This window comes from Anguilla rostrata, chromosome 16 (genome assembly GCF_018555375.3).
Source record: "Anguilla rostrata isolate EN2019 chromosome 16, ASM1855537v3, whole genome shotgun sequence".
Lineage (NCBI taxonomy): Eukaryota > Metazoa > Chordata > Actinopteri > Anguilliformes > Anguillidae > Anguilla > Anguilla rostrata.
Genome location: NC_057948.1, coordinates 30,396,184 through 30,413,889, shown reverse-complemented (window position 1 = coordinate 30,413,889; position 17,706 = coordinate 30,396,184). Strand labels below are relative to the sequence as shown.

At 40.4% G+C, this 17,706-nt stretch overlaps 2 protein-coding genes across 2 annotated transcripts; one reads left to right on the top strand and one right to left on the bottom strand.

Annotated features, from left to right (window-relative positions):
- Nucleotides 1–371: 371 nt before the first annotated feature.
- On the bottom strand, nt 372–5,553 carry cebpg (CCAAT enhancer binding protein gamma). Its single transcript, XM_064313965.1, has 2 exons — nt 5,389–5,553; nt 372–2,878 (listed from the first exon to the last, which is right to left on the bottom strand). The coding sequence occupies exon 2, from the start codon at nt 2,737–2,739 to the stop codon at nt 2,260–2,262; it is 480 nt and encodes a 159-aa protein (XP_064170035.1). The 5' UTR covers nt 2,740–2,878; nt 5,389–5,553; the 3' UTR covers nt 372–2,259.
- Nucleotides 5,554–8,410: 2,857 nt separating this feature from the next.
- On the top strand, nt 8,411–10,732 carry cebpa (CCAAT enhancer binding protein alpha). The gene has a single exon (XM_064313964.1). It carries the CDS (start codon nt 8,669–8,671, stop codon nt 9,566–9,568), a length of 900 nt encoding a protein of 299 aa, XP_064170034.1. The 5' UTR covers nt 8,411–8,668; the 3' UTR covers nt 9,569–10,732.
- The last annotated feature ends 6,974 nt before the right edge of the window (nt 10,733–17,706 follow it).

The window sequence follows — 17,706 nt, the reverse complement described above, 5'->3', positions numbered from 1 at the left end:
GTGACAGTATGAACGTCTAATCGGAATCATCTTTGCACAAGGACCCTGCTTCATAAAATATAAATCCATTGTGTACAAACTATGTCCTTTTGAATTTTGCAAACTAAGATGAGGCTTACAACCAGAGTGCCTTCCTTATTGTTGGCTTGTGAAGGTCTGAGGACCAAATACAACCTCGCTGCAGTTGTGATTGTTCTGAACTTTGACTGTATTAAACAAGTGTATTGTTTCCTTATTTTCACCCAACTACAGTATTATGGCATAAACGCACAAGCGTCTAGCAAATGGCAAAAATAAAAAAAAGTCATTATTCAAAGGACAGTCTAAAAATCCATAGGTCATAACTGGTATAACAAAAAAGAACATCAAAATATTGAGCAAAAAACTTTTTATTTGAGTTTAAATTACAATGCACCTTACCATTTATTTTCTAGTAAAAAAGCAAGTCAAAACTTACAGACAAATGCTGCCCAGCAACATTCGTACTTTAGCAAAATGTCAATCAAATCCTCAAATGATAATATTGACTGCAGGTCGTTTCCTATATAAAACGTCTTACACCAATTTGAATTTTGTATTCATCCGATACATGTGTATTAATGCCTTTAGTTGTTCTCAGTTCAACAGCACACAAAGACTGCAAGGCATATTTAACTGAATGTCTAATCAACTGGAACATTTTCCACTTTGTCATTAAGTGCAAATAATGTAGTTGGACAGTTTTTAACATGCAACTTGGTTTATCATCATGCCGTTTTCAATTCATGTCATAGAAAAAAACGAAAAATAGAAAAGAATTTGCGAAACGGTACACACTAGACATGTTCAATGGGTTCTGAAAAAGCCCTGTTTGGCGAGGATCTATTATTCATCCTGAGGTACTCAAGTGTATTTAACAAGATTAAAGAGCTATTATATTTAGCCTCTCTCTACCATAAATCAATTTTATTCAGTATGGAACTGCAACTGATAATGAAGGTAAATTCTAAAATAACTAGGAGCAATCCACAAAGCCGTGTGATCAACCAGTCTGGAAGCCGTACATGGACAATGTCTGCACTTGCTGAAGCACCTGATGGCATCTTCCAAAATTGGGCCGGGCATGTCCAACTCTGCCCGACTAATTTACCCAAGTCAATTACTCCTCCACTGCCCAGACAAGAAAATAGAGCCATATTTCACTTTCCTTCTGAATTAGTGTGGTTTAAAGGCTCAACTGTGATTCAACAGCTGCAAGTAATGGCAAAGAAGGGGTCTGGAGCTCAGTCCAGCGCAATAGCCTTGGGTGTGTGCTCCTCTGGCTCTCAAACAAACAGGCAAGCTTCAGTTTGTGCATAATATTTACAGATTTAACATCTCATGGAGATTTAATGGTGGCTTACAAAAAAGAAATATGATTTAAGTTTTGTAGATCACGATTAAATCTCTATAAAGCCCTCAATCTGTGTTTTGCGCGCACACAGACTGGTACGTGTCCAAAGACTCGCTCTCAGAACTTCTCTGTGAACCTATTCATGAATCCTGTTCCAAAATTCCTAAAGAGCTCAAAACATACGTTCAGCAAACATTTCATTTGGACACATGCAGATTTACAAAATGTACTTTACTCACGCCATTTAAGGAGCATATTTATATTTTATAAGCGTGAAAATATGCAGCCTAATTCAATGTTTATACAGTCCTTAGATTGTTCAGATTACTTCGCCCCCAGAATCTGGACGGGCTAAGCCCCTGTATTGTCAATATATTGCAGTGGGGTACAATTCAATGTCACTTATGTAGGAGAGAAAAAAATAACTACACAGGGACTTTAAGCCAATGTCAGCTTGTAACTATCACACGTGTAATTTAGTTAAATGTGAAGTATGTCTCATATAAAACAACAATGGCTTTTTGAAGGAAATAAATTACAGCTGATAATTGTACACCTATCTAATCCTACGGTGACAAAAAAAACTATGGTACTACTAACAAAATGTAGATCGTGATATTTAAAGGATCTCTTATGCAACTCCTAAATGAAAGTGTAAGAGTGTAATACCCAACCTGAAAAAGCCTCGTCAGATCTCATGAGAACAAAACTACCCGTCCATATGACCATGAGTAAATGTATTAGATAGAGCCTGTAAAGCGGTTCTGCTCCAGAAAACTCCCGAACGGTTTAGCGGATAGCGAACAAATGACCGAACCCCAAGCGAAAATCGGGAGGTACCCCCAACTCCCCCCCGCCCCCCCCCGCCCCGCCCTCGAGCAAGACCCTCACGGGTGCTTGCTGTTGTTGTTGTTGTTGTTGCTGTTGTTGTTGTTGTTGTGGCCGGGGGCGGAGCCGTCGGCGCCCTGCGGCTGGACGTTGTCGGCCAGGTTGTGGGCGTGCTCCAGGAACAGGTCCTTCAGGACGCTCAGCTCCTTGCTGAGCAGCTTGATCTTGGCCTCCAGGCGCTCGTTCTCCTCCTTCAGCTCGTTGACCCGCTGCTGGGTGTCCTGGGCCTTCTGCTTGCTGCGCATGCGGCTCTTCTTCACCGCCAGGTTGTTGCGCTCGCGCCGCTGCCGGTACTCCTCCGTGTCCTTGTCCGCCAGGGTCTTCTTCATCTTGCTGGGGGGTATGGCCTTGCCTCCTCCACCGGGGCTGACGGGCACCAGCTGGGGCACCTGCTGCAAGCCGCTGCTGTGGGCCTGGGTCTGGATCACGCTGACGCCGTTCTGATCTGTGCTGGGTCTCTGCTGCGACGGCTTGCTCATTTGGACCGTGTGCCTGCCACTTTCCACTGCCTTCTACTGGTATCTCGCAGTTAGAATATATTTTAGAGGAGACGACGATGACGATGGGCTGGAGGTGGGGATCTGGGTCGTGCGCAACTTTTTATTCAGACGACGGTCCCTGCAGGACAGTGGGGAAGAAGGGGGATAAGATGCAGATTGTCACAGCTGCTCCACTGTAAACATGTGAAAAACTGTACATGCAAATGAACACCTGTGCACACCTGTGAAAAGGTTAGGGCCAGTTTAACAAACACACATTAAGCCTAGTCCTAGACTAAATTTGATTTTGAATGGTGGCTTAACCTGTGTCTGTGGAGCTGGCCCTTAAAGTTCTAATCCAATCAAATCAAAGCGGTTCATTCACTCATACTCTCAGAAAGTACTCACACCCTTACCTATTTCCTACAATGGATTTTATTGTCTATAGAGCCTAGCTAACAGAGGGACAAGTGGACACTTCTGAAGAGCCGATCAGCTTGCTTTGAACATAGAAGCCATACCCTGGTCTCCCACTAAACACTGTGACATTACCACATTGCCAAAAGGCCACCCGGTCACTTGGCAAAATGAAGATGGGCAAACTACTTTCATCACTCCAAAGGCTTGTGCAGGTCGCGTGTAATCTTAATTGCAACAACAACGTATGCATTTAAGATTATTTTTCCTGTGGATTTACAACAGTTGTGATCATGTTCCCCCAAGCAACAAGGCACTGTTCTTCAACTTTTCAGAGCAAGATTTTAATTTGCTTGGCCAAGCCTTCAAAATCTTCATTTTAGTCCAGCTCACAGGCATGTGCACAACTGTTCAGCTCACTGTCAACAGCAGAGGATGAGCTACAACCACCTGAACACAATTGTTAAGAACAGCTCTTTGTACTGCCTATGTGGACCAGAGTAGATATTTGCTTCATTTTATTACAGACACAAAAACAGGCTACTACTTAATGGAATGTTAATGTAAACTCACATTATCCAGCTCGTCCTCACAGGACGCCAGATTTTCTATCTTAAATTCTGCCGAATAACACCAAAATATGAAGATTATTTTTCAGACAAGGCAATGATTTGGCAGTGGATTTTTGTGGCGGAGATGTGTGTGCTATGTTTGTAGCCTGTGCATGGTTTACCAACTAGTTTGCATGTGCATGGAATTAGCCAAAATATAAAGGAATCTGTATGTAGAACAGAGATGGTAATGGCATAACATTTCCATTATTAGTTGACATTTTATTCACTGACAGTTGCCATAGAGATAGTTGCGATGTCAGTAGTGTTACTCATGTCTATGGGATACTGATTTCATTTTTCTTAAAATGATTTTAAGAGTTAGGGGAATAGATTCGAGGGAAACAATAGATTCGAGTGAAAATACTTTTTTCAGAACAGGTAACCAATTCATTCGCTTGTCCTGCGTAGATTTGCTTTGACAAGTTTAAATCTGGTAGTCCGTAATCATGATTTTACTCCAGCCAACAGATCCTACAATTGTCGGAAAATAAAGACTCAATTTTCATTTTGAAAGCGAGGTAGATATATTTAATTAATCGTAATTTGTAGTTATCACGTTACGGTAAATATTTAAATAATACTTATATATTGTTTCGTAGTCATTTAACTTGCAGTAAATAAACTGACTGTTAGTCTGGAATACTCCTAATTTACACATCACAGTCAATGCCAATAAACAACAAATTTTCCTCTTTAGTCAGCTAATCTGCTGTGCACTTTCACAAATTTCTAGCCTGTTATATCGTGGCAATACCATCAGCTAATTTTGTGAAATATACAGCTATACAAGGTTAGCTGTCTAAAGCTACAGATTTGAAATGTAACGTTATAACCATCGTCGCGTTTGAATTCTGTGCTAGCAAGCCAGCCAGCCACCCAGGCAAGATCAGTTAGACAGGAGACAAGCAGCAGCTAGTGTTGCCTGTGGTTGCATCATCGCGTATTTTTCTTGCTGTTCTGAGCCATGCAAGTTCTAATGTCCTGGGAATGGGGAAATTCCGTAGCCACGCATAAATGAGCAATACTCGCACTAGTGGCTTGCTAACGTTCGGGTCTTAACAGACTAGCCAACCACACAAGTAACAGTAACGTTAGTTAGTCAGCCAGGTAGCTTTAACTGGTTCAATGTGAACATCATTCCAGCATAGCATACATTTAAATAGACTAGCATATTTAAGTATTGCTCGCAATCCGTACAGTCAAAGCGATGACACATTTGTGGATATGACCAGTTTTTAGCATTGGCTAGCTACGCCCACTGTTTCGTAACACAAGAGTTAACGCTAAACTAGCTACAATTAGCTAGTACTTATAGTATGTTAGCCATTACAGTTACAATAAAGTTAGCTAATACCCTGGTAGAATGACTAGCTAACAACGCTGGATAATGTATGCGTAATTTTAAAAGTGTACCAACTAAAGCCCCCAACACCACAGCTGCATAACACAGAGCTAACAACTTGCTTGCTAACGTTAGCTGGCTACAATTAAATCTGTACAAAACTGTAGCTACATCTCGCTTGTTAGCAAGCTAACGTTAGCTGGCAGCTATTTTGTTTGAACACTTTTCTTCTAAACCTACCAAATACGAAAAAAAAAAACGAAAATCAGCTATTACCTTTAATAATAGTAGCTTTCAATCTCGTCCATCGAAGCAAAAGAAAGAGTAATTATTTCCTTTTTGACTAAAAAGATTCTTTCTGTTTTTGTTTAGGACTGGAGCTGCTCGAAGTATTGCGAAATCTTTCTCGCCATGTAAGGAAGTCTACCAGCTATTGGACACAGTGTTAAACGGGATGATGCAATATGCCGAATGAGTGACAGACACGACGACCAATTATAAACAGAAGTAGTCGGGTGGGGTCTCATATAACGGCCGCGATCACAGTCCATAGTTTCAGACCGCGACGACGAATGAGCAGTACTGACTGTACGCGATATCGGCTCTAATTTAGAGCTCTATTTTAGCGTCGAATGGAAAGAGATGGAAATATTACCTAGCCTACGTATTTAGGCTACATACTACGGTTGGGTTGGAATAACGGCTGTGATAGCCTCTCTCTGGATCAAACAGTCATTAAAACTGAAGTTCACTTCAGTAGACTAGGCTGCTTTTTGAGTTGTGTAAAACATTGTTTGGCTGTATCTAATATCCCAAGTCAATAACAATTCTACCTGTGTAGTATTTTTGGAAACATGCACATAAACACATCAGATTTAGGCTACCTAAGTATGTAAGCTAAGGCTAAAGATAGTTTTGAATTTATATTTCACTTTATTTCACCCTTGGTTTGACATGTAGGCGGTGGTGACTTTAGGCTTATGTGATGATATTTTCATATGGAATTATGGAAGTTCACTTATGAAAAACTGGATCACAGTGAATTCACCTGCAAATTGTGATCCTATTTATTCTTTAAATATCAATTATGTAATATACGTAGCAATGAATTAAAGGGTAACCAACATTAAAAACTGCAGGCATGTAGAGCTCTACAGGGACTTGCTCACTCCTGACAAAGGAACACTAAAGTAGTCTATGGGTTTGAGCCTCCAGTCACTTCCCCCTTTTTTAACTACAATGTTGTTGATGCAATAACCCACAATGAGTTGCATCAGTATGTTTAGTAATTAATCTGCTCTCGTTTGAAGAAACAGTAAGACAAAGTTAATTTGGTTTATGGACATTTCATGTTAACGAATTAAATTGTAAGCCATTCACGGAGCTGATGCTCATTTTTTGTAGATTTCCTGTGCTGTGCAATAACAAATATAACACAGTATCAAATATATGGTTCCCTTAACATGTAGGCCTACCGCCAACAACTGAAAGAGAAACAGATCATATGCAAGGTAACCTATAGACCACAAGCCCACAGACCCCCAATAATTTCCCTTGGGTTCATTTTTAAAATTCTTACGGAGGTCTGAAAAACAACATTAATCTGATGTTCTTGTTAGGAGTAAATGTCTAAGGATACTTGCAGAAGTGACAGCTTATCTTAAGAAAGAAACAGCCCTGTGTGCCCTTGAATTTGATGGTAACTGCACAGGGAGACAACAGAGGGAGCTCCCAGTCTAGTGTATTTGCAAAGAGATTATATTGGTGTGGCATGTGCCAACAGGTCTGACATTCTCTCTTCTGACAAACCGAAGTTACTGTTTTCATCTTGCTAATAGCTGCACTCAGTTTTGTTAAGGGGCTGGTTAGATGCATTTTAAAGATAACAGTCACTTTTATCTCTGAAAAATGTAACGTTTGTGTATATATATATATATTTGAGAGAGGGAGGGAGAAATTTTATGTATGGATGCTTAAATATTCTTTTGAAAATTTACAGAATTTTGCAAACGTTGCATTTTTTTCTTCTGTAGAAGAAGTAAGATTTTAATATTATCTGTATGATGTAACTGTACTGTATTCTGGTTCCCTGTTTTAGAAGCATACAATGTTTTTTTTTTTTTTAGGTTAATAAGTTTTTATGAGAAACCTTACGGCTTTCTTCATAGAAATCCAGTAAACGCAAGTCACATAGAACACCCGCAAACTGGAGCGCAGGTTTGATTAAATCAACTGACGCCTGTCTAGTACCGTGAACCGTGAGTCCCCATCGCACCGGGTATTACATAGAAACAAGCTCTAAAGCGTGGTTGCGTCCACTACGCGCATTTCCACCTACTCTACCCTCACTATATTTTTTGTTTGACGGACAGTGTCCGTTAAGTCTTTACAAGCCATTTTTTTCACAGATCAATGCCATAAATCCTATCATGCCAAATAAAAATGAATAAATATCCAATTGTATTATTTTCTCTACTCTATGATGATGATAATAATAATAATAATAATAATAATTATTATTATTATTATTATTATTATTATCTAAATGAATGGTAGAATATTTTTCTGTACATTGTCCTTCATGCATTGCTACGATAATGTAAATAACAAAAAAGAGGTTTTGTTTACAAAATGTAAATGCATACTACTATACGTTGGAGAGAAGGTCGATTCTTTTTCTACAACATTCACAAAACATTATTACTCATTTGGAGTGATTTAAATTAGCTTAATATTGTACCCAAAATTTCGTTTGAATTAAAAATCCACACTTATAGTAATAAACAAATATTTTAATGCCTGGGAATGGCTCGCACGAATAATGCTGAAATATACTGAGACGTGTAAATTCACCGATTAACTTATATTAAGTATTGTTCTGACAGTTTGCAATCAATTATTCACATCAACATAATTATGTGAGAGTGGCTAAGTGTGGGGATCATTATTTGAATAGGAACTTCATCAGGATATAATGAATGTGCTATTTAATCGAAATCCAGATGTTCATATGAATGCGACGCAAATGTGACAGTTGACAGTCTAAACAGTAACCTGAAATTATATTTCTTACCCTTAGTTTGTATAAGTATTTTGGATTAGCATATAATTTGTCGTTATCTGTTTAAAATGTCTGTAAACTGCTTACACTTAGGTATATTTGCTTATTTTTGTATTGTGTTAATTCACTGTGTCAATGAAATATTGGTAAAACGTGTTGGGGTTTCGTATGGTTGAGCATTAGGACCCAGAAAACTTCGTCCTGCCACTACACCGAGATATATATATAGCGTGCTTGTCCATATACTGTCAGTTGAGAGGTGCTTGTGCTCAAAGACCAGTCTGACCAGACTCTGGAACACCACTCTTTGCAGGTAGACACCGTCAACGCTTGTCAGTCCTGTCGCGACAGATCACATTCAAACTGCAACTCACCTTGTGAGAACACTAACGAAACCTGCGCTTTATTCGTCGAGCCACTGCGGCTTTCTCCGGTACTGCGACCAAGCTGGATTCCCGGAGCTCTTCACCATGTCAGGCGGGTTATAGATACTCCATGGAGCAGTCCAACTTCTACGAGGTCGCGCAACGGCCCCTGATGACCAACCTGCCCCAGAATCAGCAAAGTGCGTTTTGCTACAAAGAGCCTCCTGCAACTGGAGACCTGGGTGAGATTTGCGAGAACGAAAACTCAATCGACATAAGTGCTTACATAGACCCTTCGACCTTCAACGACGAGTTCCTGGCCGATTTACTCCATAACAGTTCCAAACAAGAAAAAGCTAAACTGGCGAGCGGTGAGTACGAGTACCCCCACGGCACCGGCGGAGTGCCTGGGGCTCACCAACAAGTTTATGGCTGCATGGCCAACTACATGGATTCTTCAAAGCTGGAACCGCTCTATGATAACCCGTCTGCGACAAGAATCCGACCTGTCGCGATAAAGCAAGAACCCAGGGAGGACGAAGACGCAATTCAGGCTTCAATGCCGCCAACTTACCATCCTTCTCACCATCATCATCCGCAGCATCTGTCGCATCTTCAGTACCAGATTGCGCAGTGCGCGCAGACAACTATGCATCTCCAGCCCGGCCACCCGACGCCTCCCCCAACCCCTGTCCCGAGCCCTCACCACCAACACAATCACCTACCGGGCGGATCGATGAAGATGATGGGGGGCGGCAGCGAGCGGGGGAAAAGCAAAAAGCACATTGACAAGAACAGCGTAGAATACCGCTTGAGGAGAGAGCGAAACAATGTTGCTGTCAGGAAGAGTAGGGACAAGGCGAAAATGCGCAACGTGGAAACTCAACAGAAAGTCATAGAGCTGGCAAATGACAACGACAGACTGCGCAAGAGGGTTGAACATCTCACCCGGGAACTGGAGACACTAAGGGGTATCTTCAGGCAACTTCCCGATGGGTCTTTTGTTAAAGCCATGGGCAACTGTGCGTAAAATGAACTGTAAAAATGTAGGACATTAAAAACTGGTTCAATGGTTTTTTTCTGGATATTTGCTGTGTATCTGACAGATCCAACTCTGTTTCAAAAAGGAGCCAGGCAGCTGAGGTATACATGTATGTGCCTTTTGTACGAAACAATAAGCTCATTTTCACACGCTTAACAGTGATCGAATGGTTGTTTTGTGCCTTAATGTAAGAATGCGCTCGCGTATGTGTTGTCAGCTACGCAAAACATATCTGTGCATCTAAAGTTGGCTACGATTTTTAATCTGTTATACAATGTTCAAAGTTAGCATCTATTTTGCGTCATTTCCACTCTAGATGTAATTTGCGTTGTGCCTTATACAGTTTGTATTAAATCTGCAAAATGCATAGTTCTCACTCATCTCGCATTTTTTACATACATACATACAGAAGTATGTGGACAGAATTCCTAGCCATGCTTTCATCCAGACACTTCAGCTCAATTCCGCTTTAAGGTACAGAAATGTCTATTTAGGCATGTGTCTGACAGAACTCAAATAAGAGACTGTAGATGGACTGAATTTAATGCCAAAGTATAGGACTGGAATGCAGTGATATCTGCTTCATATAAGCAGTTTATTTTATGCACTATATGTCGTCAAAATATGACGGAATTAAGCTTATTGTATTTTTAAAATTGCCATAGGTTCGGGTACTGATCTATTGAACGCCTCTCAGTGTACGCTTTATAGAATTACATCTTTATATTTATGCTGTATAATTCAAAATGTGAAAGGATGCCTCTATACAAAATGTCTTTTGCCGTATCTATGATGATTCCACATGAAGATGACTTTTTTGTGCTTTCTCACTGGTTGTTCAGTGAAAACAGTTTCAAAGCCTGCTCTCTGTTGTCAATTTCATGCGCACTGTATTTTATATTATTATTGTTTTATTTTTTATTATTACACTCGGGCAGATGTCGGAACAGTGCCTTTTCACTTTTACGCTTGTCGTAAATCGTATCACTTGTCGAACGTTTTGGACCTACAAATATAAGGAAAAGGAAGCACTTTTTACAAATGCCATGTTGCCAATGTATAAGACAAATGTTTAAATACTTTTGAATTGTAAAATGAACATTATATATGCCAAAATTGTGAATTATAATAAAAGATCTTTGTGTTATATGACATGTTTTTAGGCCTTTCTTCTTGGTTGTATACTTGTGCTTGTGTCCTAAGTGCTTGTTATCCTGAACAATAGGCTATTTGTGTTTAAGACTACAAAGTTTTTTTATTGAAAAAGACAAAGACAAAAATTCAACAAATCAAAGCCATTCTTGGGTTTTGTCATGCTTGTTTAACTTATTCGCCATTTTTGAAACAAATGAACAGAAAGAAAATATTCATTTTATAAACATTCTGTATTTATAAGTCGTGAAACAAAACTACATGAATGTAAATCGTGAATTTTGCCAAAGCACATTAAACAAGAGTTTGCTGGGTGTTTGAAAGCTTTTCCACTTCTGTCGCGAGATGGCGCTTGTCAAATACTAGTTAGAGCGCTTCCTCCAGGACGTGCTGTCATGCAACGGAGTCGTGCTTTTTATTGATTTAACAAATTTCGTTCTCATTTGGCAAATTTAATGTACTTGCAGTCAAAAAGCGAATTACAAAAAAAAGAAAAAATCTTAGAGCAAATAACGGAATTCATATGACAAATTAAATGACGTCCCAAATAGTTGTTTTCAAAACAGCAAAAGAAATACCAAATGCCATAATAGGGAGGGTGGGTGGGAGGAAAGACACTTCCATGTGTTCATGAGATAAGTCGTTTTTGTTGATCACACATATCATCTAATTTGTGAAATTATCTGTAAGTAAACAGATCATATGAAATGAGTAGAAGTTACTGTCACAAGTCTGTGAAATTTAATATTAAGATATTTAAATCTGGCCTGCAGATACAGTAGTACTTGGAATACCCTCTTTAATTATCAGTGAACATCCTTTTGTGATGTTTAACAAAGCAGCAACACATTTAAGTATGGAGTCCTGGGGGAAGAAGGGAGGGGAACATTCAATATGCATTTCTGTGTATGTATTTGTGGGCTGAATAACATAACATATATTTTATCATATAGTTATTCATCTGGCTCGTGTCCACCACAGTGACCGTTTGTCAGAACTGTGTAAGACCATCCTTTGCATGCAGGAGGTCTGGAGGAAAATTAAGGGCTCTGGTGGTGCCTCACTGCACTCTTGAAGGAACAGGGAGAGGAAAACGGTAGCAACCAGGGGGGAAAGATCACCTGCACTTGAAGCAGAGAGGAAAAAAGAAGTCTTTTTTTTAAATTGATGAACAATTAAAGAACCTCTTTCTCCCTCTGCTTCCAGCGCACCTGAAACCCCTCCCTTGTTGCTTGCAGGAGGCTTGAAAATCTCGCATGTTCCGCAGATGGACGTAACTGTAAAAGCTAAACTAAGTTTTCATGGAGGTTGACACTGGAGTCCGATATTGAGGTGCCACTGCATTTGGTCTTGCACGGTATTTCAACTCAACGATTAAACAATTCAGCATCTGAATTCTACACTTTTCAGCATTCTGCCTCTTAAGGTAGTTGTCTATGTTTAGCGTATTGTGTGCTGTTGATTAACAATGTCTACATGAATAAAAAGGCCTCACAGACGAAGTAACATAGTAATGATTATTTACTCGTAACCTCATTATATCATGTAGTATTTTATGCAAAGGAGTGTACAGAATTAGCTTTGTACCTAGAATGGACTGACAGAATGTCTCACTTCCCATATTTAATTAGCCTCATTGTCTTTCATTTAACTTTGCCTAATCAGATTACAAGTACAACGTGTGAAGAAGGTCTATAAATCAACTCCAGTTGCCAGCCCCTGTCAAAGAAGAGACTGATTTAATTAACGCCCTAGGCTGGCATCGTCAGCTCTGCTTAGGGAAATGAAAGGGGCACGACACTTCATAGTTAGCTGGCAATATATGCGCCTGTTTCTTTATCTACATTTTTCAACTGTAAATGATGCTGATAGACATTGAAAGTACTTAGTACTGGCGGAAATGACTTTAGACTGATAAAACATTTAAATGCTACATTTTGTGTTGCTTTGTAAAAACGAACACAGCAGTTGACATTCCGTCCTTGTGTTAGTCCAAAAGGAAATAAGCCAGTAGAAACTGCATGGCTCGCTACAGCATACCCTTTTAAAGTGGGCTAATTCAAGCCTTACATAACAGCTGAGGTTGTGTTACCTTGCTGTGTCTCGTCCCAGTTTGTTCAGGGACTGTGTAGGTTGTGCATCGGGGCATATAATAATAGTTTTGAACCTCTCGTGGATTGTTTTTATAATTGTTTGTAATTGATGATTGTATACAAGAATGGCACATTGGAGGACACTGCCATGAGCATTTGCGTGAGGACAAAAACATGGCCTCCACTCAGCGAGGAGAACACGCTGAAGCAGGGCACCTTCAACAGCTCAGGTTCCTAACGAGTGCATTTGACGTCTCGCCATAATGTTTTAAATTGGATTTACCGCACAGAGAGGCTGTTGTCTTAAACTTCCACTTTATTGCAGTATACTGTATTAAAAAACGGCCGGTTCCACAAGTTAAAATCATATTTTATGTTTGCTTCTCTCAAGAAATATTCATTTGGATGGGGCGTACTGACCTCATGTAGTCGTGTCCATTATTTGTTGTCATCACAGTCAGATGCAGTTTTATACAGAAAATCCATTGCTGAACTAAAAATGCATTGATTTCTGGCCATAACTGTCAGGATGCATTGAACGAGGGCTAGGCTTCCATTTTGAAGGAGTGAAGAAAATGTTTTCGGTCACAGGTTGGAGCTCACTGGAGACACAGCTGGTCTGCGGTTAAAGGAACCTGCTGTGCTGTTCACTCATTGTCCTACAAGGGGGTTAAAAGTTACAGAATTATTGGGACATGCTTTATAAAATAAAAAGGGGAAATAATAAACACAAAAAAGGGATGCCTATGCAAATGCGTTTTTCTCTGCTTGTTCAAAATGTTTATTTCTATGTGTTTTTTTTTTCCTGTACTCACATTGAAATAACCAAGCTGTAAGGTACATAGCTACGAATAAATCCAGGTAAGATGAATTGCGCTTATCACTGTCTGGTCCAACACATTAATCTGTCACGTTAATTTGACTGTAATCCTTAAAAATCGTTTGCATGACAATAGTATTATTTGACCTCCTTTGCTTCATAGCTAGAAAACACCACAATTGGGAACGCCACTAATTCATAACAATTGGGAACGCCACTAATGTGGTGAAAAGTAGTAAAGATCCAGGGGGTCCCTTGAGCGGTATTGAGTGGCAATAATATTATACAGTATAAATGGAATTAAAAATGACTGGATCCATTTGCATTTAAAGGAGTTTTCCATTTTCTTTGAAATGTTCACTCATTTATTTCTTTTTATTATGGTTTTCTCCCAAAAATAGTCTATTGATAGTTGTAGTCATAAAACAGTCCAAACTCGTAATGATAGTTGTATTTTCCAATGAGTCGGCACACCCCTAGAATTTTTACAGTTTAAAGAATGACTTGTGAAACTTAGCATGCAGTCCGCTTTTTATCACGGCCATTTGTGTTTGGCCAGCTCGTACTATTCAGCATGAGTAATTTCATTATTCCTCTGCTTAGCATTATACAGTTAAGAGTTTTATATGCCATAGAATTTTCTGGCTCTGTCTCGCAAATCATTCCGAATATGTTCTACAAATCCCCCAATGAGTACGTTCGACCAAAGCACAATTGGGACATTGAATTAAAAAACCGTCTTAACTAACAGCAATCGTATTAGCAGAATGAAACCACATGGGGCATATGTATTGAGTGAAATGTACTATTTCAACTGAAAAGTGAATGTGGATTTTTCAGCTATTCACAGAAGGTGCTATCGGCCCACACATTACAACTAGCCAATACTTTTACACCAGCTTGCTGTTTTACTCCGACTGTGGACCACTGTCCCCAGCGTCTGTCCCCTCGAGAAGGCTGGCTCAGCTGCAGGATGTGGTAGATCTCCCGCGCCGAAGGGCCAGAGAGCATCCAGCGTTCGAAAGTTACTGAAAAAGACCGAAGCGCAGAAGAATAAAAATTAATGGGGTGCTGCGGGAGCTGCAGCAACATTTTTCTGTTTTGTTTTCGTTTGCGATTTTAGTGGGAAAGAACATTGTGTCAATCCTTCAACAGCTATGCAGCGTGGAAAAAAAGAAGAAGAGATAGCATCTCGAGTTTTTGAAGGACAACTTCACAAACACAGTTTCTGCGCTGTGAGGCGTACGGCTGCGTTTAAGGCCGCTTTTAAGTCGTGCCGCATTGCAGCTACGTTTTGCACGGATGGACCGATAAAGGCCTCGGCGAGCATGCTCATACAGTACCCTTTTTTAAAATCCTAAACCTTGGCTGCCATATTATATGCACACAAAGTGAGTCTGATTCATCTGACTCAGGCAGAGGTTACAATAACATGGGCCCTTCTGTTCCTGCGCGGCACCAGACCTGGGGCCACCAAAACCAAAATGCATTGTGGGGGATTTTATACTTTTTTGTTTGCGTTTCTGTTTTGCTTTTCAGACCTGATAGATGTTGGTGATATCACTTTGAGTTTCAAACACACGCACGCATCTGGTTTTCATCAGAAATATCTGTTGGGTAAGCTGTCATTGTGGATGTTGATAGTTATAAAAGGGGTGTTGTGTGCTGCATATTTAGCGATGTGAAACATGGATGATTTCATGACAAGAGATGACTTCATAAAGTGTAAATCTCAGGAGTTTTTGTTTTCCTTATTGTTCCACTAATCAAGTGTGCAGTTTGGCTGGACTGATAGACTGTAAGGTGGTTTTAATTGTAAATGTATATAGCTGCGAATGCATCAAGCTTATATCTTGGCTTCTACGCCCAGCTTTTTTATTCCAAATGGATATTACTGGAAACTTCTGTATTGTTACTGCAAGACGATCAGCAGTGAATGCAAGTAAGCTTTGAAAAGCAACAGCATTTTAGCCCACTCAACTAATTTTCCCCATGTTTACTCTAATGCGCAGTTTGTTGACATAAGTCCAAAGAAAGTTTCAGGAATATGTGCTAAATTGTATAATTCAGTAATTCAGCATTTTCTGATACGAGGAAGTGCTTTGTGGCGCTGGAGGGGCACTGTAAAGAGGACTAAATAGTCAAAGCCAGTTTTCTTAAGACGCGAAATCAGACAGTGTTATCACTGCAAGACACCCCGTTTCTTTTGTACGGCACAGTCACATGGCCGGCTTCCAGTTTAAGATTTTGTAGATTAGGGCTGGCCCATCTGCCTGCATCGTGGTTATGAGTAATCAATTAATGAGAAGAAACACACGGAATGTTCCCACGAATGTGATGGAAAAAACCGAGACACCTTCGTCAGATGTTTATTTTAACTTTCATACCTGGTGTTCCTTCAACACGAGTTCCCCCAGCATTTCTAGGAATATTTAACAGACTTTAAATCTGGAATATATTCAAAGGCTTATGACTTTAAATAAAAGATTGCCATTGGACTGTTGCACTTGAAGGTATATTTGCAATTATTTTCACAGTATGATTACACAAGTGACAAGTTATTCTTGTATGAACATCCGTTGTATATTTGGTTGTATAAAATAGGGTCCATTCATTATACTTTTGGTTGTGTAAAAGAGGGTTCATCCATTGTTTCTTTGGTGGTGTAAAATAGGGTTCATCCATTGTATATTTGGTTGTGTAAAATAGGGTTTGGTCTGTTTTTACCTAATCTAATCTGTCATGTTTTGATGTGTGTCAGAACCGTCCCAGTGTTTCTCTGACCACTATAAGGATTGTGAAACAACTGTGATTCACCTTCAGGATAATTAACGCCTTTTGTGGGGTTTACTGGTTTATCAGTTCATCCCTATTTTAACTACAGACTAACCATAACTTGCTCATGGGTCATTCTTGCAAAAGGAATCCAGTCATCCCAAAAAAAAAGAAAAACATTCTTCAAAATTTTCCACTTTTTTTTCACCTGGAACAGTCTAGTTATTTTGTGTGGGGCAAATAGATCATTTTGATAGATGAAGCACGATCGGCACTGAAAATGAAAAAAAAAACAAATGCCACAGAAGCATTTGGCTCAAATTGCATTCACACTTCTGACAATAAGTTAATTGAGAATGGGAATTTGGATAATTTGTGAATAGAAATATAAAGTATATGGTTGATAGATGAAAGGAAATACTTCATATTAGGTGACCCTTAAAGCTAAGCAAAAATCCTGTATGGCTTCAACACACATTCTACACACATTAGCAGTTATCGTTCACAGATCATGTAGTGGCTGGTCATAGGTTCCCATTTCCTATGAAGCAGAACAAAGATTGATTATGGGTGTTGAGTTTTTTTTTTTAAAAGGTGTAACCAAAAGACTGTAGTTTATTGCTCTTGGAGGCTGGGCATTTTTCCCCATTTCCTCATGGCGGCCGCAGTGCCTTTTTTTTTGGGTGGAGGTGGGGGGTGGGGTGGTGGGGGGGGCTTTTGAGTTTAACCCCCCACCAGAGACCCCGACCACCGCCCCCGGAGCTGGAGTGGGCTGCAGCGGTGTCATGCAGTCTTCAGACATAATCGCACGTAACGAGAGCGTCGAGCCGCTCCACAGCCTGAGCCCGGTTCGGTAACTAAGGCCTGCGGGGGGGGGGGGGGGGGGGTGTTTGTTGCCGTGAGACGGAGCCCTGGTGGGGGTGGGGGTGGGGGCGGTCACTGACTCCTGATAAGGATTGTTGAAATGTGCGGTTTTTGGGGGGGCCCCGCCCCCGCTCTGTCCTTTGTGCCGCTGCTCTGAGCAGCAGGTGGTCGAGCGCCAGGCCCGCCGCCGGGCTGCCCGTCGGGGCAGTCAGCAGAATCGCCGTTGCGATGGTGTGACGGAACGAGCGATGCCAACTGGCCGAGAGCAGCGAGTCCAGTTTCCCCGCTGCGAACTTGGGCCGCGTGCTATATACAGATGTTCAGTGAGAGTTTATTTGATGAAAGAGAGACACGTCCCCCTGAGCTGAGAGTCAACGGTTTTGGGTTTCGCGTTTAGTAGAGCCGCGGAGTGGGTCTGGATG